The 22,800-nt window shown below is 46.5% G+C and overlaps 2 protein-coding genes across 2 annotated transcripts in view; one reads left to right on the top strand and one right to left on the bottom strand.

The window, feature by feature from the left end:
• The window catches only part of GRK5 (G protein-coupled receptor kinase 5), a 151,394-nt gene extending 142,561 nt beyond the window's left edge, over positions 1 to 8,833 (bottom strand). The window contains exon 1 of the mRNA XM_054276544.1: positions 8,696 to 8,833. Coding sequence (XP_054132519.1) covers positions 8,696 to 8,747 — 52 coding nt within the window. The 5' untranslated portion in view covers positions 8,748 to 8,833. The remainder of the gene's footprint in view (positions 1 to 8,695) is intronic.
• A 7,418-nt stretch (positions 8,834 to 16,251) lies between these two features.
• Positions 16,252 to 21,944, top strand: PRDX3 (peroxiredoxin 3). The gene is made up of 7 exons (XM_054277340.1): positions 16,252 to 16,299; positions 16,374 to 16,449; positions 16,533 to 16,674; positions 17,388 to 17,523; positions 19,704 to 19,807; positions 20,581 to 20,746; positions 21,751 to 21,944. Exons 1-7 carry the CDS (start codon positions 16,264 to 16,266, stop codon positions 21,802 to 21,804), a joined length of 714 nt encoding a protein of 237 aa, XP_054133315.1. The 5' UTR covers positions 16,252 to 16,263; the 3' UTR covers positions 21,805 to 21,944.
• The last annotated feature ends 856 nt before the right edge of the window (positions 21,945 to 22,800 follow it).

A 22,800-nucleotide genomic window follows, 5' to 3' on the forward strand; every position in this document is an offset into this window, starting at 1 on the left:
AAAATTGAGGGACAACTTTGAGGCAGGCAGTTTTTAAAGCTTTCATTGTAAATAAAGACTTCCTATAGAGCCAAGAAGGTCTCTCCTAACACATGCATGGAGAGGAAAAAAAGAAGAGTTTCAGTAATTTTAGACAGGAGCCTTGTCACACAGACTAAACACTGACCAAAGAGCAACCAAGGATAATAGGAGTGTGTAAATACATAAAGCCTTACATGTGGCCAGGAAACTGACATTTAATCCAAACTAATTAAATGTGTTTTAAACAGTACATCAAAGACTTCTCAAATTCAAAGGTGGTGTCAGAAGACAGGGAAAATAAACTAGACAGAGAAGTGGGAAGAACAAAATATGGGAATTTTGGTCTAGAAAAATTTGGACTATTCCAACAGGGAGAGAAAATAAAATCATCCCAATTTATTCAGTGGGAGAATGATGCTAGGAAAAAGGGATGGCTTCAGGAGCACTGGGAACCAGCAAACAGCATCCAAAAAGTCATCATCCTCCACACGCACACAAGGTAAAGATTGTCTCTTTGAGTAGTGAAGCAAAAGAGGTTTTGTATGAAAAATACGGTAACTTCTAGAACTTGCAACATAACCTCAGCCTACCAGGAAAAGCCAGGCTCATAGTGAAATCATGCATTCAATGGGACCCAAGAGAATACTCCAGCAAGGCAAAAAATAGCTGCTCCAGCTTATTCACCGCCCCTCCGGCATCTTGGGGACAACAGGGAGCTCCACCAGCAACCTCAGCGGCAGAAACTGCTCAGAAATACCCTGATGAAACACCCTGGGGGCCCTGCCCTTTCCCCAGGGCCTGTCCCCACCACAGGAGCTGTCCTGGCTGGTTTTGAGGAGGGGCAGGGTGAGGAGCAGGTTCAGCCTCCCTGCATGGCCAAGGAAGCCACCACCAGCAGGGAACTCCAGGGCTGAATGCACAAAATCCGGGCTGGGCCATCCAAGCTGACAGGCTGGGAGAAGGAAAGAACAAATCCTGCTCAACTTGGCAAAGACTGTAACTGGGGAGGAACAGAAAGTACCTGGAAAAAGGAAAACTGTACAAAAGGGATTGCATGAGTGAAGGAGATGGGAGTAAGAAAAAAAATATAACCAAGATTTCTTGGGCTCATTAAAAAAAAAAATCTAGATAGACAGACCCATAAATGGAGTCATTTTTACACCAAAATGTTTCATACCTTAACAAGTACATGGCAGACCAGGGACAGGATGACGTAGCAGCCCTTTCCCAGTGGCTTCCAGCAGTTTCCCCTTAGCTCCATCCATGTGGTTTTACTGCCTGGAACAGCTCTGCTGCAGTGAGAGCTGGCTGATCCCTGAGCACAAACAAGCTGCATTTCCAAGCAGCCAGCAGAGCCCATGAAGTCCATGGGACTACTCATGCATAGCAAACACATCCCTAGGTGCTGGAAATGATGGATAGAGACATTTTTCAGCCTTGGCTGTACCACCAGAAACTTCTCTGTGAATAACTATTCTCATGCTGGAACACAGACAGCCTTCACTATTGGTATTATTTGCTCCCAGGTCTGAATTGAGGCTCGAGTACCTGTGTGTAATTCTGCTCCTTTCGGCCTGCCCTTCTTACCTAAATAATTGCTTTTGACAGTTTTTACTATGTCTGAAAGGACATTATATGAGCTAGAAGCAGCTGAGCCAGTGGAACAGCCTCATCCATCTTCCTCCACACCTGTGTTTTGTTCCATCCTTTCATTTTTAACAGGCAACTTGGTGCATTTTTTTAATTAAGTAAAATACCCATCATCTTTGCAATATTTTCTTTAGATTGTTTACTTTAATTTTGGTTTCCCGACTTAATCTTTTTCACAAAGCCGTACGCATTTTTAAATCTTCCAAGGAAAATAATTACAAAGATAATCCAGCTGAGTGTAATCAAACTGCAGGGTTCTTTATTTTCCTGGCCTTTTAATTTAATTTCACATCCTGTGGTCTTAAAGAAATATTAGGATTATATCATCTTGTTATTGTTTAGATTACATGCCAGTAAAAATAGGGGGTAACCAATTATTTTCTTCCCCTCTGCCACACAAAAAAGTCATACAGCACACAGAATATTTTCAAAATAAAGATGCAGGGGAAGATCTCAGATGAGCATGAGTTAAATCCCTAACTCCCAGTTTTCTGTCCTGTGTTTATTTGGTTGGATTTTTACATAAGCACAGTAACTGCTTTGATAAAGCAATCTGCTTTTAAAGTTTTTCAGTGTAACAATATGGATCCTGATGTGATATTGTAGCTTTCCCTGGGTCCATACAAACCAGAAGTCATCCACAGAGTAACAGTGGCAGAAAACCAGCGCGGGAGAAGAATCAGTCAGCTGAACAACAAAACCACAACTGATGTCTCTACCCATGCAGGAGGACCCTGCCCCATCCCAGCAGCCAGTTTTGAGGTTTGTGGGGATCAGAACACATCTGCAGCAAGTCTGACTACACAGCTGGGGCTTCAGACCCCTCCCTGCAAGCACCCAAGTCCTCAGCACACAGGTCTCCATCCTCTGAGCTGGGAAGAGATCACTGGCAGCTCTCAGCTGGCACAGCAGTACCTGGAAAGGGAGCTCATTTCCAAGCCAGGATGCAATTGTGGGGTCTTTGTTGTGTGTTTTTTTCCAGGAGTAACACATTGTGCTGCCCACAGGTATAAAGGGAAAAGGAAGCAATATCAGCCACCAAGCAGGTGTAACATACCCACAGGGCCTAAAGCAGCAAAGTCAGAGCTGCTGGATTTCTCTTTAAACATTTTCTCCCTCAAAATGGGGCAGCTCATGCCACCCCAACTCACTGGGGACAAAGGCTTGGACAGGTAGGGCTCATCTTGGGGCATCACTGTGTTTAAAACTTTCATTCTGCAGCTGTTTATCACAAAAACACATGGGTTGGTTTGGTCCTCATGCTGCTCCTCTGGCAACACTCAGCAGAGCATCACTAAAACCACCTCTTTTGGGTGTTTTTGACTAAGTTCTCAGAGTATTCTTAACTAAGACAAAAAAAGTGTCATAAAGTTATGTCAATGTCTTGTATAAGTACTGAAAATTCTTTTCTGAGTGGATAATTTCAGCAACACTAAGTTAAAACCTTCTCAGAAAAAGAACACACTGATAACAGAGACAGGCAATCTCTTCTTAGATTTATTATTTTGCACTTGAGGAAAGCAATCCCATGAGATTAATGGAGCAGATGTAAGTAGTTCTACTCAAACCTCCACAGTTAACATTTGTACTAAAAGTTTTACTACATAATAGGTTCTCTGTGTTAATAACCTGGCTCACCACTAAATATTTTTAAATGCCTACAAACCTAACAAGACAGATAGCAATCAGACCATAACAGTTCCACCAACAACACAGGAAGGAGCGGTGAAAAAGTTTGGATGGAAGAGCTCTTGATTTCTCCAGCATTGCACATCCCCAGCCCTGCTGCCCATGTCTGCAGACTGGAGAACCCCAGAATGTCCACCAAGGACACAGATACAGCTCCACCTTGCTCTGCATCAGCCCTGCTATGGAAAAATGTTAAAAAAAACAACCTAGGAAATATATTTCAAGCCAGTTCTACACACTCACATTTGTCCTAAGCCAGGTGTGGCTACAGAACTAATTACCTTCTCTAAAAAGAACCTTTGACGTGATTCAGACTTGCACATTCTTTTCAGAAAGGCCTGAAAAATCCTCTTTTCTGAATTTCCTTGATTAAAATATAATGAGATAGTCTTGACTCTTCCAGGTACCTTTTTTTCCCCAGGAAGAAATGGTTCCAAGACACTAATTTTTTTAAACTACTGCTTGAAAGCACCCTGTTGCATCTGAAGCAATGGCTGACTCCATTCTTGAAATAGTTTTTTTTTGAAAGTTATTACAGTGGTGAGCTTCTCTTGAACTCCAAAAAGAAAACTAAACTGAGACACCACATGGAAGCTTCCTTTGCTCACAATGCTTGTCATACAAGGAATGTTGGGTTTACTTCAAGGGATGGAGGACAGGACCTTAGACTCTGCATTCAGTGCACTGGTTAATGAAGTTGCAATAATCATATTCTCCATAGAGTTTTGGCTGCCACTACAGCCACCTTCTTTCCTTCAAAATATGCTTTTCATTGCTCTCCTGCCCTTTTTCCAACTGCTCCTCAGCCAAGTTCTTGGAAAGCAACCACGCTTCATGTTTAGGATTTATTGCTAGTCTTCTGCCAGTACGGACACACACAAATCTCTCCTGTGATCATCCTGCAAAAGCAAGCTAAAAATACAGCAATTTCTGAACATTTTGCATGTTATATGGCATCAGTGTGCACACATCAAAAAATTCTGAGTGCATGAAAGGTCTCCCCTTTTGTCTAGGCCAATAGGAGGCTCTGCTTGGGTGCCACAAATAAGCTCATTTTAGAATTCCAGCCTACCTAAAAAGGGAAAAAAACATTTGCATTGCGTTTCAGTGGTTGAAGATTTTTTTTTTCCTTTTACATGGTAAATTTTGCGCTTTAGAAACTCTAGGTTTGACAAAAAAACACAGTTCATCTTCCAAAGTGGCTGCTTTAAAACTAATGACTAAATTAGTCAGAGTTATCATGAGAACTTGAAAGTGGTGAGAATTGTCTGCACAAATTTTTTAAGGATTTTGCAATTTTCGAGTCAAGTTGTATTTCTGTTTTGAAATGTGTTTTGGGTTATCTGAGGTAGCTCATGCCCACAAAAGCAGCAGGAAACATCAGGGAGGGCTGATTTTATGGCTGGGAAGAACAGTTCATGAGGAAGAATATTCAGGTAATCACCATGCCTTGGTCATGTTTTCAGACCCTGTTGTTTCTTTTTATTACAAAGACTGTAGCTGAATTATCAGCCTCTTTGAAAGACTTGTCTTTTGACAGGCAAGAGTAGATTCAAGACTGTGGATACAACTGAAATTCTGGATTAGGATTATATCAATTCCTCTGAGGCCAGGGAGACTCAGTTCTTGGTCTCTCCTGGCTCCTTGTTTCTGATGATGGCCTCTGTCACATCACAGATTTGGAAGGTGCCCTGGGGCTCCCTGCCCAGCCTGGATGGCAGCTGGGGGATCTCCAGGGCTCACTCATGGCTGGGTGGTTCTGAGCCTCAGCCACCACTGCTGAGACTCAGGAACACGAAGGCTGATGGAAAGAGATGGCAGTGAAATGGCTTAGGCTGCCAGAGGGCAGGGCTGGATGGGATATTGGGAATTAGGACTTGTTCCCTGGGAGGGTGGTGAGGCCCTGGCACAGGGTGCTCAGAGCAGCTGTGGATCCCAATCCCTGGCAGTGCCCAAGGCCAGCTGGGACAGGGCTTGGAGCAGCCTGGGACAGTGGAAGGTGTCCCTGACCATGGCACTGGATGGGATTTAAGGTCCCTTCCCACCCAACCATTCTATGATGCCATGAAGATCCAGATAAATGTTTTATCACCTCATAATCTGGGGTTCTTACTCAACCCAAAATGACTGCAATTGTTATTGTTTTGATTTTCTTTTTATGACTCTCATCTTTCTTGCCTTCCCTTCTTAGCTTATTCTTCTCCCCAGGCAATGCTAGATAGTTCCCAAATACCTATTTGGTTCCTATAATTAAACCAGATGTATTTTCTGTTCAGCCTGAAAAGGGATTAGTGATTTGTGAAATGGGACTTTGCATTCAAGAAATGAGAAATTACAGCTGAAGAAAAAGCATAAATTTACTCCTAATAAATAATGAATGGACTTTCAAGTGCAGTAAATCTCCATTCTTGCGTGTTCAAACTGACAGACTTCTGAGTATAACAAGTAACTTATGTGTAATTTTGTGTCAAAAACCTTCATATTCTGCAAAAATATTAAAATTTCCTGAAATTTATTCTCTGCTCAAAATTATTCACTGAAATGCATTTTTGTATGTGAACCACATTTACTCTTTTTGTTGCTCTAATAAGATTACTCATGTATCACATGGCATCAGTTAATTCTGGGTGTGCTTCTCATTGTGATCATCAGGATTTAAGTGCAAGTATTTGTGTAGCAGTTATAAAACTTGCCCCCTGGTATTTCAGCTAAAAAGCTCACTTTACATCTGGGGTGAAGGAACTTAGACAAGGGCCTACAGGGAAAAAAAAAAAAGCTACCAAGGCCAGAGCAAAAGAGTTGCAAAATTTAAACCAATATTTGCTATGAAACATTTGTGGTGGCCACTCAGCCCTACTTCTGACTCCCTGAAATGTCCTCGCTGCTGCATTTCACACTGCAGCTCTACCTAAACCCCTCCTTGACATTCCCTTTGCTACTGAGAGTAGGTTTGTGCTCCCCTTGCAATTCTGACAAAACTTCTGCCTTTACTGACATTTGCAGAGTGGTTGCATCATTTTTCTCCTCCTAACATTAAGGACCACACTGCAGACACCAACCAGCATGTGACTGAGCTAACACAGCTTTTGATTTTGACTTCACCAGTGGAAACACACAGGCACATACTTGGCTTAGGCTACACATTTCACCCAGCTAAATCTGTTGATGGAGTCTGCAGAACCTGGAACAAAATTATTTTTAGATACCATAATCTTCAATATATTAACTTGCTTTTACTCTTGGTCTTGCATATGTTGTCTGCCTTCATCTGCAATAAAGGCCACCTTCATTACTCACTGCAAATTTTAAACAACTTTACCCACAGCAGCCTGCAACAATAACTAAAGTGTGGCAACCTATCTCATACAGCAATAATACTTGTGGTTCTGATGTCAGGTACATCATTTGCCCTTGTTCTTCCTTTGAAAAAATGTCATATCCCCTCCAAAAAAAAAAAAAAGCTCTAAAATAAATTAGCACCAGGCTTCCAAAAATGTTGTTAGAGATTCATACGTGGTTTAAAGAACACTTGCAATGTAGTTTGGAGGAAATCTTGATAAATTTCTGCCATTGGGATTATAGCTAACAGCTTCTTTATTGCAATTCTAACACAATAAAGCAACATGACTGTAACTATCTTCCTGAAAATGGTAGAAAAGGACCATAAAACTGAGCGGCACTTTAAAAATTACTTGCAAAATATCAGCTCTCTGTAAACAACACACAATAACTGTAATTAATACCAGTCCTTTAAAGTATTCCTAAAGTCTGCTGAAATCTAAACCAGTATTGTATGACTGGTAGCAACAACTGCATCCTAAACAACATATAAAATGACAACAGAAAATAAAATCTCTCCATCAGAAGTCAAAAAGTTATAATTCACTGATCTGCTGAACACCTTTGCCCTTATTATTATTTGTAGAGCTTTTTTGGGAGGATCTCAGGACTTTACTCTTTAGCTAAGCCTCAAAAGTTCAACAGCCTGTGAGTTATATAAACACTATTCTACAATTTGAGTTATTTTCCCAGCAAAAGGGTCGCTCCAGGGGCGGACTATTTGAATGATCTCTCTTAGGAAATGAACGCAGCTTTACTTGCAGCTCGCAGCGGCCGGAGCTGAAGCCCACCCAAGCGGGCAGGCAGCTCCAGCGCTCCGGCGGGCGGTGGAGCGCAGGCTGCAGGTTGCACCGCACCTAAAAACGCTCCGGCAAGTGCTCTCAGGGAAGAAACTCTGACCAAGGGCTTGGAAAAATGCCTTATTTTAAGCAGCAAGCAAGTAAATAAACATAAACATAAAAACGGGCTGGAGCAGACAGAAGGCGATCGCGTCTTGGCAGCGATGCCGCAGCCGTAGGACGTGTTGCTTGTGCGCGGCGCTCCCGCTCCAGCCGGAGGGATGCTCCGGGCGGACGGGGCTCCGCGGGGACCCCGAGCCCGGCGCCGCCGTGCGCAGCGCCCCGCGGCCGCGGGAGGATTTCCGCCGGCGCGGGGAGAGGAAACCGCGTCCGCTCCGCACGGAGCGAAAGAAAGCGCCGGGAGCCCGATCCACCGGTGGCTGTCGGGGTTCGCTCCTGCGAGCCCTCGGGGTCGGGACGGGGATGCTGGGGGAGCCCCCGGGCAACCGAGGGCGCCCCGCGCCGAGCAGCGGCGGCTCCGCGGCGGCGGCTCCGGCATCGCCCGGAGCATCCCCGGGGCTGCCCGAGCGCGGCGGCGGCCGCGGGGGACAAACCCCGCTCGGAGACCCCCGCGCCAGCCGCGGACAGGGCACAGCCCCCAGCCCCTCCGGCCGGCTCCGGCCGGGGACAAACACGCTCGCAACAATGGGCATGTTTGCAGCAACATGATCTCACCTAATAACGCCGAATAAGGCAATGACTGTACGGGGAAGCGATACGATCCTGCCGGTCTCACCACACGGCGCGGAAAGCTATTTGCAGATTTGCTAAGCCCTTTTGAATGAATGCATCTGCAGCTGACCTTTAACAATAGACGCTGAAATAGCACAATCTGTGGGACCAGATTTGAGGGGGGGAGGCGGGAAGGGGGAAGGAAGAGATGGGTGAATATTGTAATCTCTGCAATCTCATTCACTTCCTTTCCCAAACCCCCGCGCACAGGGAAAAACAGCGGTATTTTCCTTTTCGCCGGGGCTCCGTCTCAAACAAGCCGTTTCCAACGCCGGCACAGCCACATGGCACCCCGACAGCCGCCGCCGGCGGGACCGGCGCGCATCCCCACCAGCGTCCGCCCGCATCCCGCGGGCATCGCTCCGCGGAGGGGCGACTGCGACAAGGATGCTCCAGCCCCCTCTCCCCTCCCGCCGCTCTCTCACCTTCCCTGGCTTTCAGCAAAACGGTGTTGGCAACGATGTTTTCCAGCTCCATTGACGAGCTCGGGCAGCGCAGGCAGCGGCACTGCAGCAGGACGTCACTCCGAGGTGCGGAGTCTCCGGGCGACCACCCGCCTCCTGCCCCTAGCGCGCTGTCCCCCCGCGCATCATCCCCGCCCGCCTGCCCGCCCGCTCCCCCGCGCTGCCGGGCGGAGGCGGCGCTCCCCGCACTGCCGGCTCCGCCGCGCCCCGCTACTCCATCCTCCGCCCCGCCGGCTCCCCCGGTGGTTTGAGGGCTCGGGCGCTCCTGCCTCCCTCCCCCGGGGGTGTGGCACCGCGGAGCGGCCCCGCAGCCCCGCGCAGGCGCCGGCCCCGCCGGGCCGGGCACGCCGGGACGTGTAGTCCTGGGGCGGCCCCGCCGCACCTGGCGCCGGTTCCGCAGCCGCGCAGGGTCCGCAGGGAGGAACGGCCACTGTGCGCCTCGGGGAGGGGGAGAGCGCGGGCAGGGGCACGGACAGGGGCCGGGCAGAGCGTCCCGGGCCGTGGGGATGGGTGTTCGCCGCCGGGGATGCTCGGGGCTCCCGCGGTCCCGGCCCCGGCGCAGCCCTGGTGCCGCGCTCCATCCCGCGGTACGGGGCTCCGCTTGTCCTGCCCGCGGTCCCCAGGGCTCCCCAGCCCGGCTCTTCGTGCGTGTCACCCCCCGCAGGTGCCCACGCTCGTGGGAAGGGGTCGCCGACACCCGGCAGACGTCTCCCGCCGCCCGCCCTTCTCCTCGGGATCTCAAAAGCCCCCACAGAAGAACCCGAGGGAACCCCATCTCTCCCCCACACCATTGTTTTCACCCTTGTAAGGAACTGTGAAAAACATCAGCCACTTGTGGAAAGTTTGTGAATTTTAAGCGCTAGATTACAACATGAGCTCTCCCCTGTCTACATAGGACAGATGCTCATGTCAGCATGATTCTGATTTTCCTAGCAACGGGGTAGATCGATTCATCAGGTCAAGCAATGAAAGAGAAATAAAAACGACCCATTACTCCCACTGACACTCTTCTTCCATCTATATTTGCATTGATTAAATCCACATGAAGCAAATCAAATTAACATGCGCCTTCTCGCAAGTGGAGCATAGACACTACTCTTTTCTTCTTTTATTTTTATTGTACCAATTTATTTCTTTCCACAGCCACACAGAAATGGCCTGCAATAGCAGAGCTTGCAGACTGCCTAGAACACATTTTCTGAACATAGGAAATAGATGAGAAATGCATTTAATGAATAATACCTTGCGGGTAAAATTGCTACAATAAATGCCTTTTGTACCTGATTAAGTGTCAAAGGTTTGACCTTTGAAAGTTATTTTGCATAGCAGGTGGCACTGCTATGAACAATATTCCACAGCCTTTCTCCTGTAGCTTCAAAAAATCATTCAGCTTTCAGAGCCATTCCATGCTGTGGTTCCTTTCTTTGTAATACAAGTTCTATACAGCAGCAGTTGTGTCAGTAAGTACCGGAAGATTTTTCTCTGATTAAATAATTCTTGAGGGAGAAATTGCTTCCTGGAAACCAGAGCCTTAGCACAGAGATGAGGCTCCTAAGGAGCATGTGCCCTGCTTGTTGTTTGAACTCTTCTGTGCAAGCACTGATGTAAACAGACCAGATTATGCTCAGTTCTAAGGGCACTTCACATCCCTGCCCAGCCTCCCACTAATGATCATCATAAGGACAATGCAAACATCGCAACAAGGCTGATGGTCGGTGGAAGACAGAACTTTTACTATACAGAATGTTTTTAATGCCACAAGCAACTCCTCTCTCCAGAGGACAAATGAAGGTACGTGTATAAGTGCCCACTTTGTGAAGCACCACTCACTGCAGCAGCACTGGGATATTGCTGTGTCTGCTGTGCCTCAGGATGAGACTGGTCAGTGGGATTTACCTTCATGGGAGACTCCACAGGGAGCACTGACTGTGTTTGGTTAGTTATTTTTATAGAGGTGCCTGAATGGAGAGGGCAGGTCTTGAAGAGCTCAAGTATGAGTTGCACTGGAAATCAGCACGTGCATCCAACAGCTGTACTGCTCCTCTTATCTCATATCTGTATGTACCTCGAGATATGTGGAGTCACCCACAGTGTTGCCCTGTGGCACAAAAGCATGACTCCAATGTGCTGATGTTGCCCTGTATAGTTTCAAATATTTAATGCCTGAAAGGGCAAACCTATTTATCAAACGAGTTACGACAGATCTGTCAGGAGTTTGGAAATGCCACGGAGCTACCTAGTGTTCGTGAGCGGCGCAGCTCCCTCTGGCTCCTCGATCCTGGCAACGGGAGGCACGCTCAGCCAGCTCCTGAGGGAGCAGGGACACGGGTTATTCCTGCAGGAGCAGGGACATGGGTTATTCCAGCTCCTGCGGGAGCAGGGACACGGGTTATTCCTCCAGGAACAGGGACATGGGTTATTCCTGCAGGAGCAGGGACATGGGTTATTCCTCCAGGAGCAGGGACAGCCAGCCAGCAGCAAGTGTGCTGGGACACAGGGGTTATTCCAGCTCCTGTGGGAGCAGGGACAGCAGTGAGTGTGCTGGGACACAGGGTGTTATTCCAGCTCAGCTCTGCTACAGGGCTGCTGAGGGTCTGCAATGAATGTGTGTCTGACTGACACATCTACATGGAGGGCAGCGATTCTGACTCCATGCCTATCGGGAAGAGCAATGGAGGGGTGTTTTTTTCAATATTATGTTAACTAACAACCCCCTCTTGTTTCTAATAAATCTGACTCACTGTGGTGCACTGGGACATGGAAGGAGGTGTGCTCACTAGCACTCACTAGCACTACTTTGAAAAGCAAAATCAAGGTGATTAGTGTGTAGTTCCACATTAGTCCTCACTGCATCTCTCTTTTCTACTGCATTGTTAAAGCCTGATTAAACCCCTGGTATATGACACAGGCCTGAGATGGATGGCCCCTTTCATGGATGTGGCCCCCATGTGTTTCCACTGCACACAAAGTCCATCAGTTGGCTTTTGCAGAACCCACTGCAGCATTTGGACTCTTACCTCATGACTGCTTCACAGCTGTCAGTAGCTTCATTCTCATGTCACCTGGAACAACTGGTTCACAAAACCAACAAAGAAAATTAGGAAGAGGTAGATTTATTTATATCCATTTTCTCTTGTGGTGACACAGTCCTTTAATTTCAGGCTATGTCTGCACCTGATTTAATGGAACAGTCTGTGAGTGAGGGAGAAGGAAACAGGAGACCTGTAAATCTGTTCCACTGCTTATCTGACTCTATTCACTCTTGTAAAATGGTGCTGAAATACCTGGACTCAAAGACAGGGTGGCAGGGAAGGAATGCAGGGAAGGAATACAGGTCTGTTTTGCTGGCCTGAATATCCTGATTCAACACTTGAAGAAGAAAAAGGAAAATTTAGTCTGAATCATATGCAGAAGCAACCAGTATTGGAAGGAAAAAAATAAAAAAGGAGAGGCTACCCAAAAATATTTCATATTCTGAAAAATGTGCTTTCTAAGGTGCTTTAAAAACATGCTTTAAAATTTCCATCTGAAGCCATTCAGGAGAGGCTCCTAAAAACCTAAAAGTGCTGAACATCAGGGTAAAGCAGGGCTGGCAGCCATCTTTCCTTTATGGCAAAAGCGAGGTTTGTAAATGAAACGCCAACACCGAGCGAGCCCCAAATGCATCAGTGTAATAGGAACAGGGAAGCAGCGAGGCTCAGTGTGATATTCTGAGCCACTCAAGGATGACTCATCGGCAGGGTGGGCTCGCACAGCTCCAGCCAAACACAGCGGCAACACACCCAGTTTGATCCTGGCTCCAGAGAAAGCGCTCGGCCTCAGCACGGCCGCCTGCACAGCCAAGGGTAGGACCCCATGGTGGAGCAGATGTCAGAAAGGCTTTTACCTATACTTATCAGCTGGAAACATACCCTAACAGCAGCTATCTCCTCAATCCACGTTCTGACACTTAATTCATGCAGTAAAGCCCGTTCATGATTAGCCCTAAGCTGGATTGTGCTTGGGATTGCTTCTGAAACTTATTGCTACGAACGGGTAAATTCCTTCTCCTCCTGCTGAGCTTGGGTATCAGCAGGTGGGAGCACACAGGCCTGTGAGAGCATTTGCAGGCAGCTGGAAGATTTTCCAGCGCCCCTGTGTGCAAGGACAGAGGCTGCCATCTACCAACAGTCACGGGGTGATGCATCGTGGTGCCGAAGCCAAAGTTTTTGCTTTGGTTTAGATAAAAATGTTTATGCCTCTATTCTTTTTTTTTTTTTTTCCATTTCCCAGCCTCTTTTTCAGTTATCTATTTCCTCAAGGTAGAGGACAAATGATTGTTACAGCATTTCAGCACATGGAGTAACATAACCTTCTAGAAATTGAGCAGATTTTATTTTTAAACAAGCAGACATATGTATCCCATACTCTGCACAGAATTTGCCACTCATTGATCCACAGCAGCAGTTCTGGTTTGGTATTTGCTTATCCTTTTCATCAAGTTTAAAGAGAAACAGCTACTTTTCCCCTAAAATTTTGTTGTGTGAATGATATCTTTCAAAGCGCTCTTTAAAATCTAACACTTACAAAACAATAATGGAAACAACACACAAGCATTATCTGTATTTTTTATCAACTGATCTTGTAGTTTTTCACCAGAAAGACATAGTTAACTATTTCCAGATAGGAAAAGAGAGGCACAAAATGGGAGCAGGCACATAAATATCCTCACCAAAAAGAACATTCACATCTCCCATTTTCTATTCAAGTGCCTTATGGACTACTCTGCACCTTGTATAGCAACTTCTCCTTAAAGCCTGCTGAAATCCCTGGAGAGTCTTTCAGCAACTTCACATGTCAATCTGAATCACACTTAAAGACAGCGAAGGAGACAACCAACAAGATCTGGAAAAAGATGTGCAAATGGTATCACTCGGTAGATTGATTTTGAGCTTTGGATGTCAATAAGAACCAGGTTTAGCAGCTGCTTGAGACTGTGCCAGAGCCTGAGCTGAGGAAAAAGGAACAACTTTTATCAGGTGCACTTTGGCAGTGACAAGGTCCATCTTCAGATTGCAGGGATGCTCATTTTGCAAAAGCAAAATGGAAAATACTCCCCATTAAATGGCAGTAGTTCAAGCTTTTGCACAGAAGTCTGAGAAGCTGAATTACGCTGCCTCCACAACAAAGCATGAGCAATATTTCCCCACCTGCAAGCCAAGAGTTTAAACAAAGAGTTTTAAACAAATATAACTTTCCGGGGCTGGGGGGAAGGGCATTGGTTTAGAATACATCAACTTAGAAGTTTGGTGAATAATCATCTGTGGATGAGACAGCCATCCTCAGGAAATCCGAGCAACAGCCCTTTTCTGGCTGCCACAGTGCAGCTCCCACACCTGAGGGAAAGGAACCCAGCCACCCCTGGGCACACAATTTGCTGCCCAACCCCAGGGCACTCGTCTGGGCAAACACATTTCTGTGTCTGAGGGCATGTGCCAGGTTTCAGACACGAATGCAGCCATGCCATCCTGCACTGCTCTGAAAAGCATCAGCCCAGCTAATGGCTGTGGGTTTGCTGCTCTCCACCTACAGCTCCACAGGTATCCCAGGCTCAGCTGCCCTGCTCACTGCTCTGCCTGCAGCCCTCAGCAGCAGCACAAAGCCCTCCCACACCTCTGTCCTGGCCACAATCTCCACAATTGCTCCTTCCCTCTCCTAATCCAAGGCTGCAGGCTGGGGCACAGTTCACCCACACTCTACCTGACACACTTTCTAATGTGCAAACTGGTTACTCACTTCCACTTTCATGTTTTGGGTAGATAACATTATTCTGGCTGCTCTGCTGGGAATTACTTTCTTTTTGAGAAGACTTTCAGAGCCATGTTTCCAGCTGTCATTGGCTACATCTGGATTAATAAATTCAAGGTGCCAGAGACTGAAATTTGCCATGATGTTAAATGCCCAGAAAGGTCTCAGCACACTTTTGGACAACACCAACTAATACTGTCCCAAACAATTCCTAGGCATAGCAGGGAGTTAATACCAGCTGGTTATCAGCCCTAACAGGCAGGTTGAACATAATCCTCCCTCTTTTGAAGGCTCAGAGGTTCCCTGTTACAGAGGTGACTGGGCCATGCAGATGGATCAGTACTTGGAATAAGTTCAAAAGTGTAGATTTAGCATTCATTGACTTCATCCCAGGGGTAGCTGACATTTCTCTGGCTGCCTTTGGCTTTGCGCCCCTGATGCTGATGGCTGAGCTTATCCAGCTAGCAGACCCAGACTCTTCTCCAGTCCACAAGGTCCGCCCTTTTCTAAAATGTTGTGGATATTAATAAATATATGAAACTAGAAGTTACTAAAACCCAGAAGGGAAACTGGGTTCAGCTTGGTTAAAGTGTTTAGATGAAGGAACACAAAGAAAGAAGCTAGGAGCTGCAAAGATGGTGAAAGGCCTTGAGAAGATGCTGAATGAGGAGCAGCTGAGGGCACCTGGTCTGTTCAGCCTGGAGGAGACTGAGGGACAGCACACTGCAGTCTACAATTTCTGTGTGAGAGGAAGAGGAGGGGAAGACACTGATCTGTGCTCTGTGGTGATCAGTGACAGGACCCGAGGGAATGGCTGAAGTTGAGTCAGGAGAGGTTTCAGTTGTGTATTAGAAAAAACACCAGGATTTACTAAAAACAGAGGGTGACTGGGTGCTGGAACGAGCTCCCCAGGGAAGTGGGCACAGCACCAAGCCTGACAGAGATCATGTTTAGACAACACTCTCAGGCACAAGGTGTGACTCTGGGGGTGTCCTGGGCAGGACCTGGAGATGGACTTTCATGACCCTTGTGTATTCTTTCCAACTGAGAATATTCTGTGATTCTGTAAGTGTAATCCAAGTGAGTTCAACAAAGTCAGAGCCAGTTGTAAGGGTGTATGAGGAAGGTTTCTGAGCACAAGCCGGGCTGTGTCGGTGGGCACAGCGCTGGGGCCATGGCACTGGTGAGGCTGCACCTCGAGTGCTGTGCCCAGTTCTGGAAGGACATTGAGGGGCTGGTGCAGGTCCAGAGAAGGGAAGGGAGCTGGGGAAGGGTCTGAAGCACAAGTCCTGTGAGGAGCAGGGGAGGGAGCTGGGGGTTTAGCCCGGAGGCTCAGGGCCAACCAGTGATAACTCTCCACAACTCCCTGACAGGGGTCGGGCTCTGCTCCCAAGCAATAAATGTCAAGACAAGAGGACATGGCCTCAAGCTGTGCATGGGGAGGTTTAGGTTGGACATTAGGAAGAACTGCTTCGCAGAAAGGGTGATTAGACATTGGAATGGGCTGCCCAGGGAGGTGGTGGAGTCACGGTCACTGCAGGCCTTCAAGGACAGACTGGACGTGGCCCTCCGTGCCATGGCCTGGCCGCCCGCTGGTGTCCGACCATAGATCGGACTCCATGGTCCGAGAAGCCTTTCCCAACCGGATCGATTCCGTGATTCCGGCGCGTCCCTCACCGCCCCTCCGGGGTTCCCGCCCCCGGCGCTCCGCCCCGCTCCGCCCGCTCCGCCCGCCGCTCGACATGGCCGCCGCGCTGGGGAGGCTGCTCCGCGCCGCGGTGAGTGAGGGCCCGCCCGCCGGCCGGCCTGCCCGCCCGGCCCCGCCGCCGCCTGACCCTCCCTGTCCCCGCAGGTGCCCCTGGCTGCCGCCGCCGGGAGGAGAGGCACGGCATGGCCCCCGGCCTGCGCCCGCCGCCCCTTCAGCCTCGGTAAGTGCGGGAGGGCGGCCGGGGAAGGCGCCCCGGGAGCGCCCCCGGGCCCGGCCCGCAGCTCTGCGTTCTCCCCTCCGCAGGCTCCTCGCGGTTCGCCGTGGCGGTGACCCAGCACGCCCCGGCCTTCAAGGGAACGGCTGTCGTGAACGGAGAGTTCAAGGAGCTGAGCCTAGATGATTACAAGGGGAAATACCTGGTTCTCTTTTTCTACCCCCTGGACTTGTGAGTGCGGCTTTCTCCCTTTCCCGATGGGCCTGCTGAAGGTCCTGCTGAAGGTCATCACAGGCGCTGCAGGTCGTTCTGGGTTTGTTCGATTTGGGCCAGTCTTGCAGGGCAGATGTGCCTGTTTCTAGGGCGTGAGTGATAAGACTGGGGGCACACGGCCGTTGTGTGTTAAAGCAGTGGATAGAGGGGCTGGAGAGCATCTTCTGGCTGCAGGGCCTGCGTCAGGAGCTGGCTGTGGTTCCTGTTACACTCAGATCCCAGGGGTGAGGACATTGCCTTGTAGTTTGGAGACTCTGTCCTTGAAGAAGCAAGGCCAGCAGAACTGCAGCTAACAGCTTTAGAGCAAAACATGATAGGATGGGGGTCAGTCTGCTCGGAAGACTTGAGTTGCCAAGAGTATCTTGGTGCAGGTGGGCACATGGAGAAGGGTTTAACCTGCAGATCTTTCTGCTGTAGTTTCCAAAAACTCTCTGTCCAGAGAGTCTCTAGCAGAGGCAGTTTCTCCATCTTTGTGAGGAATCTGTCTAGAACTCAGAGATGGTAACTGGTGTGCCAGCTGTGCGGCTGTGGCTGTTGGTTTGAGACTGAAACTAATTTTGAGCAGGAAACATGGCTAAAATTATCAGTCTAATGAAAATGCCTAGAAACAGACATGAGTCTTCTCTAGAGAAGATGGCAGAATTATTACAGCCTGATCTCTCTTCCCACAGCACCTTTGTCTGCCCCACGGAAATTGTGGCCTTCAGCAACAAAGCAAAAGAATTTCGTGATGTCAACTGTGAAGTGGTGGCAGTTTCAGTGGACTCTCATTTTACTCATCTGGCATGGATAAACACACCACGAAGGGTAGGAATTGAGTATCTCTTTGAGGCTTTCTGTTTTGGTTTGGTTTCTTTCCACAAGAGCTCCAGAGAAGTGGAGTTGAATAAATAATTGTGCCAACACTGATTTTTAATAGATTTCCTAAAGTCATATGCAATCAACTTCTAGATTTGATGACATAATTCTGACCTCTGTCTTTTGTTTTCTTTTTCATAATTGTCTTGCTTGGGTTTTTAACTTGTTTTGCTGTGATGATAGCCTTGTTGATAACATATCTCAAAAGACAAATGCTCAGTTTACATGTCAGTATCCCAAAGTGCCTGTGACAGCTGTTAATGCACAGAAATTATCACAGAAAAGGAGCAGCAGCTGTTCATTCGTTACTGTTAACAATTACCCAAAAGTGGTGGCTTTAGGTTGGAAGCAGAGGAACCACCAGTTTATTGAAGCACTTGTATCATTGATTCTCACTGGATGAAAGGGTTCCACTCTTGAAGTACAAATGGAGGTTTTTGGCTTTCTTTAGGGAAATCAGATGATAAAGACTTTTACTGGAGAGGAGCCTCTTTCAGATATATGTAAAAACACCTGCTTTTGATGACATAAAGCATCCCCCTGGTTTAGGCAGTTGTAGAGGACCACAGGTGTCCCAGGAAGGTGCAGAAGCATCTGTGCCATCAGTCCCAGCCTGTGTGGGCAGCAGTGTGCAGTTGTGCTGCAGGCTGGGTGCCTCCTGGCACCACTGGGACATGCAGGGGAGGGAGGAGAGTTTGCTGCATTTAATACACCTTGGCTAAGCCTATCAAGAGTATTTATTTTCTGCAAGCTTTGTTCAAAGCTCAGCAGTGTGACTGTGGCCTGAGTTCCCAGCTTTATCCCAAAGGTTTGCAGGGTATGTCAGTTGTGCTCAGGGTTTTACAGATGCACAGACTGTTCTCAGTTGGAAGGGACCCACAAAGATCATCAGGCCCAGCTCAAAACACCCTGCACAGGGCGGAAAGAATTCCATGGTGGCATAGGCAGGAAACTGACACCCAGAGAAGCTGAAGCCTTGGTTTCTCTGACATCTGTGCTCAAAGCTCTGTGTAGGGAACTCTGTTACAGACGAGTGTTTGCAGGATCTGGGTCTGTGGCTGAGATTACACAGTGATTCACTGATGAGGCCAAGAATAGCAAAGCTAACAAACTCCAGCCTTGTTTCAAGGTTAGAGAGCTTATCTCTCTTGCAGTCTCAGTCTGTGACAAAAAGGAAAGAAATCTTGTTTGACTCTTCAAATGGTATTGAAATTGATTTGTGAGAGGCAAAACAAAAATAACCATGTGCACGGAATAGAGCAGCAGAACTCTGACATTCTTAGTGTGTTGGTAAGAGCATTGTGTTTGGAATAAGAATTGTTAAGGTTGCAAAAGACCTCTAGGATCATGAAGTCTCATGATGATGAAGAGATGATGATCTCACTGCCACCACCATCACCATGTTCACCACTAATCATGACCTCAAGTGCCACATCCATGTTTTTTTTCCCCTTGTCTTGGGAAGTCTGTTCCAGTGCCTGACAATCCTTTCTGTGAAGAAGTTTTTGATAATATTCAATATAAACCTCCCCTGGTGCAATTTGACGTAATTTCATTTTGTCCTGTCCCTTGTTACCTGCAGAAGAGGCTTACCCCCACCTGGCTACACCCACTTTTAATGAGTTTGTAGAGGTCACTTCTGACTCTCCTTTTCTCCAGGCTAAATATGCTCAGCTGTTCCTCATCAGATGTGTGCTCCAAAGTTTGTTTGTTCACAGGTTTGTTTCCCTTTCCTCCCCACCATGTTCATCTTGTTTAATTCTGAACACTTAAATATGCAGTAGAAACTTTTCTATTCAAAGCTCCTGAATAATATACAAAGGAAGTTTTTCTGGAAATTTATGACTGTTGCCATTGGTGGCCTCTTACCACCAAAATCAGCAATTCTAAAATGCACAGTGCAAAAGAAATTTTCACTTTCTAAAGAAACAATCCGTTCTTGACTACTTTAGAACAAACAACCAAAACAAACCAAAGCAACACCACACACACTTGGTTCCTTTCATGGAGCAGATGCCGTGGTTGTGTTTTGTTGTTACTGTGCCCTCAAGAACATGGAATCCAGCACTCAGGAAGGATGATCCTATGGAGCTTTTTGTAACCAAGTGGAATCTTTCTCTGTTCTCTAGAGCGGCGGTTTGGGCAAAATGAATATTCCAGTTCTGTCAGACCTCACAAAGGAGATCTCCCGTTCGTATGGGGTGCTGCTGGAAGGACCTGGCATAGCACTGAGGTAAGGCTGGGCTGCTGTGCTGGGACACAACCCAGACTAACCAACACAGGGCACACTGTGCCCTCCTGCAGGGAAATGGCATCAGGTGAAGATTGGGAGATGTGTTCTGCTGCGAGATGGCTGGATCCCACCCTAGGAATAGGGCACCTGCTCATTTTGGCCATGAAGCTGAGAATGGCTCCAGGCCTCTCTGAAAATGTGTGAGGGAAAAGCCTGAGAACTCCATGTCCCTAACTCCATGTCCATAGAAGGGCAATTTCTGATAATTTCTTTCCATAGAAGTCCCTGAGAAACAGTGGATTGGGTAGAAATCTTCTGGAGACCTTCAGTTCCTGATCTCTTTGGCTCAGGAACTTTTGGCATTTGCTTACTGAGAGATTAAGTTAATTAGTGTGGTAAGATTGGAACTTTGGTTTTCACAAATACTTGTATGCAACGGGATTTAATTTAGTAGCATAATGCACAAGCAGCTCCTCACTCAGCACCTACAGATTTGACCAAAAAGACAAGGGCAGGATGTCAGCTTTCAGTTTTGAAGCACAGGTGGAACACTGAGTTCTCCCTTTGCTACCTCTGCCTGGATTGAATAGTCTCCATACATACTTTCTAATTTCACAGTGCCACAGCAATAGTGGATCACTTTGCTAACAAACAAGATACCCAATACTGCAGGTCCCCTCCTAACTGATGCATGCCACTGCTGAAATTGTGCACCCAATTCCTTGTGTTTGGCCCGGGAAATTGATTTGCCTTGCCTGAATGCTGCGTTGCAGAGGTCTGTTCATCATTGACCCAAACGGGATCATCAAGCACCTGAGTGTCAACGACCTGCCCGTGGGGCGCAGCGTGGACGAGACCCTGCGCCTGGTCAAGGCCTTCCAGTTCGTGGAGACACACGGCGAGGTGTGCCCTGCTGACTGGATTCCAAACTCCCCCACGGTGAGTGAGCTCAGGGGTGAATGTGTCCTCCTCAGGACAGCCGCTGGTGCTTGTCTGCAGGGCTGGGATCCTCTCAGGTGTGAGGTGTTTCACTGCGTCCGTGCCTGCTGTCAAAGCTGTTATCGGTTGGGCCACTTTAGTCTGTTTGTCTGAAAGTAATTGTGGGATGTTTGTGAAGAAATTTTCCTTTTAGGAGATGCAAATTGTGTTCAAAACTCCAAACTTGACTTGGACTCTCCATTAACGGAGCTCAGATTTTTTACTTACTTAGTGCAGTGTAATTTAACAGAAAAACGTTGTTTATATATAAGCTGAGTTCAGATTTTTTACTTACTTAATGCATTGTAATTTAACAGGGAAAATGTGGTTTATACGTTATCTGAGTTCAGATTTTTTATTTATTTAATTCATTGTAATTGAAGAGAAAAATGTGGTTTATCTATTAGCTGAGTTCAGATTTTTTTACTTACTTAATGCATGGTAATTTAACAGGGAAAATGTGGTTTATATGTTATCTGAGTTCACATTTTTTATTTATTTAATACATTGTAATTGAACAGAAAAACATGGTTTATAGGTTAGCCAAGTTCAGATATGTCACTTACTTAATGCATTGTAATTTAACAGGAAAAATGTGGTTTATACGTTACCTGAGTTCAGATTTTTTATTTATTTAATTCATTGTAATTTAACAGGAAAAACGTGGTTTATAGGTTAGCCAAGTTCAGATTTTTTATTTACTTAATAACTTACATTTTAAGGTTTTTTTATTTACTTAATTACTTTTTTTTACTTTAAGAGGAAAAATGTGGTTTATACGGAAAATTTTCAAGTATGACTTGTACATAATCTAGGCTTTTGTCTTTCAACTAACTTTCAACCAATCAATAAATAGATCACTGATTTTATAAAGTATGCATGTATTTTCATGGATAAAGTATCAAATCTGTGTTTTTTATATCATACCTGTTCCAAGTAATAACTTAACTTTCTTTTCTTGACAGATCAAACCAAGCCCAGAAGGTTCCAAAGAATATTTTGAAAAAGTGCATTACTAAACACTCAAATATGTGGACACAATTCTTTAGTTTTGTCTATGAAGACATTAGGAAAACAGCTGTGATTGTAAAAATTAATAATAAAAATAAAAGCTGTCATTTTCTCATGTTTAAGAAGAAATTAAATGCTAAAATATTTACTGACTCCCTTGTCTTGCTTTAAAAAGGGTAAAACTAAGGCTTTCCCCCTGCCTTCTGCAACTTCAGTTTCATGGATTTCTGTGACCATTATTCATCTTCTGAATGTGATGAGTACACAAGTTACAGTAGCCTTCCACTGGCTTTTCCTTTTATCTAGTTTTGGACCAGAAAATTTCCTGCATTTCATTTTCTCACACAATATAAAAGTCAGTTAAAAAAAAAAAAGGAAAAATACAAGGATGGAATTCTGATACATGGTTTGTTTTTAATGATTTTTGCAGAGGAAGATGAATGTAACAAGTAAAAGTAATTTTAAAATCATTGGTTTTGTGTGTAAATGCACTAAAACATGGAAAGAATGTAAATGTGTGCCATTAAAAACAGAAGTGCAGCTACTCAGGAGCACTAACAAGCATGAACTTTAATTTTGTTTGGGAACCCCCACAGTGCACTTATTGGAGCTTAATGGCAAAGTTTCTTTCGCTTGAATTTGCTTGACTCTTGTACTGCTTGAAACTGATGTAGCATCTCTCTAGCCATAATAAAATAATCTTAACGTGGCCTAGCAGCAGGTGTGGTGCTTTGCTTTTCTTTCTCTGTTTCTCTGGAAAGAACTGGGTGTGTTCATTGCCTCAGCAGCTCCAACAGCAGCTCACAGGAGCCACGGGGAGCAGCCCATGCACACAAAGTTCTGTGGGGCTGCACAGATCAATACAACGTTCTGTGTGTTTCTGTTTTCCATCTTTTGACCCTCTGAGCAAAGAAGCACAAGGCGGCTGAGCCCTGAGCGAGCTTTATAACTGGGAAGCTGCTGGAAGGGAAAAGCCCGTGGGGCCAGGCCTTGACTGCCCAGTG

The sequence above is a fragment of the Melozone crissalis genome, unplaced genomic scaffold (genome assembly GCF_028551555.1).
Source record: "Melozone crissalis strain CALT ecotype California unplaced genomic scaffold, PUWL_Pcris_2 ptg000019l_1, whole genome shotgun sequence".
In the NCBI taxonomy this organism is placed as follows: Eukaryota; Metazoa; Chordata; class Aves; order Passeriformes; family Passerellidae; genus Melozone; species Melozone crissalis.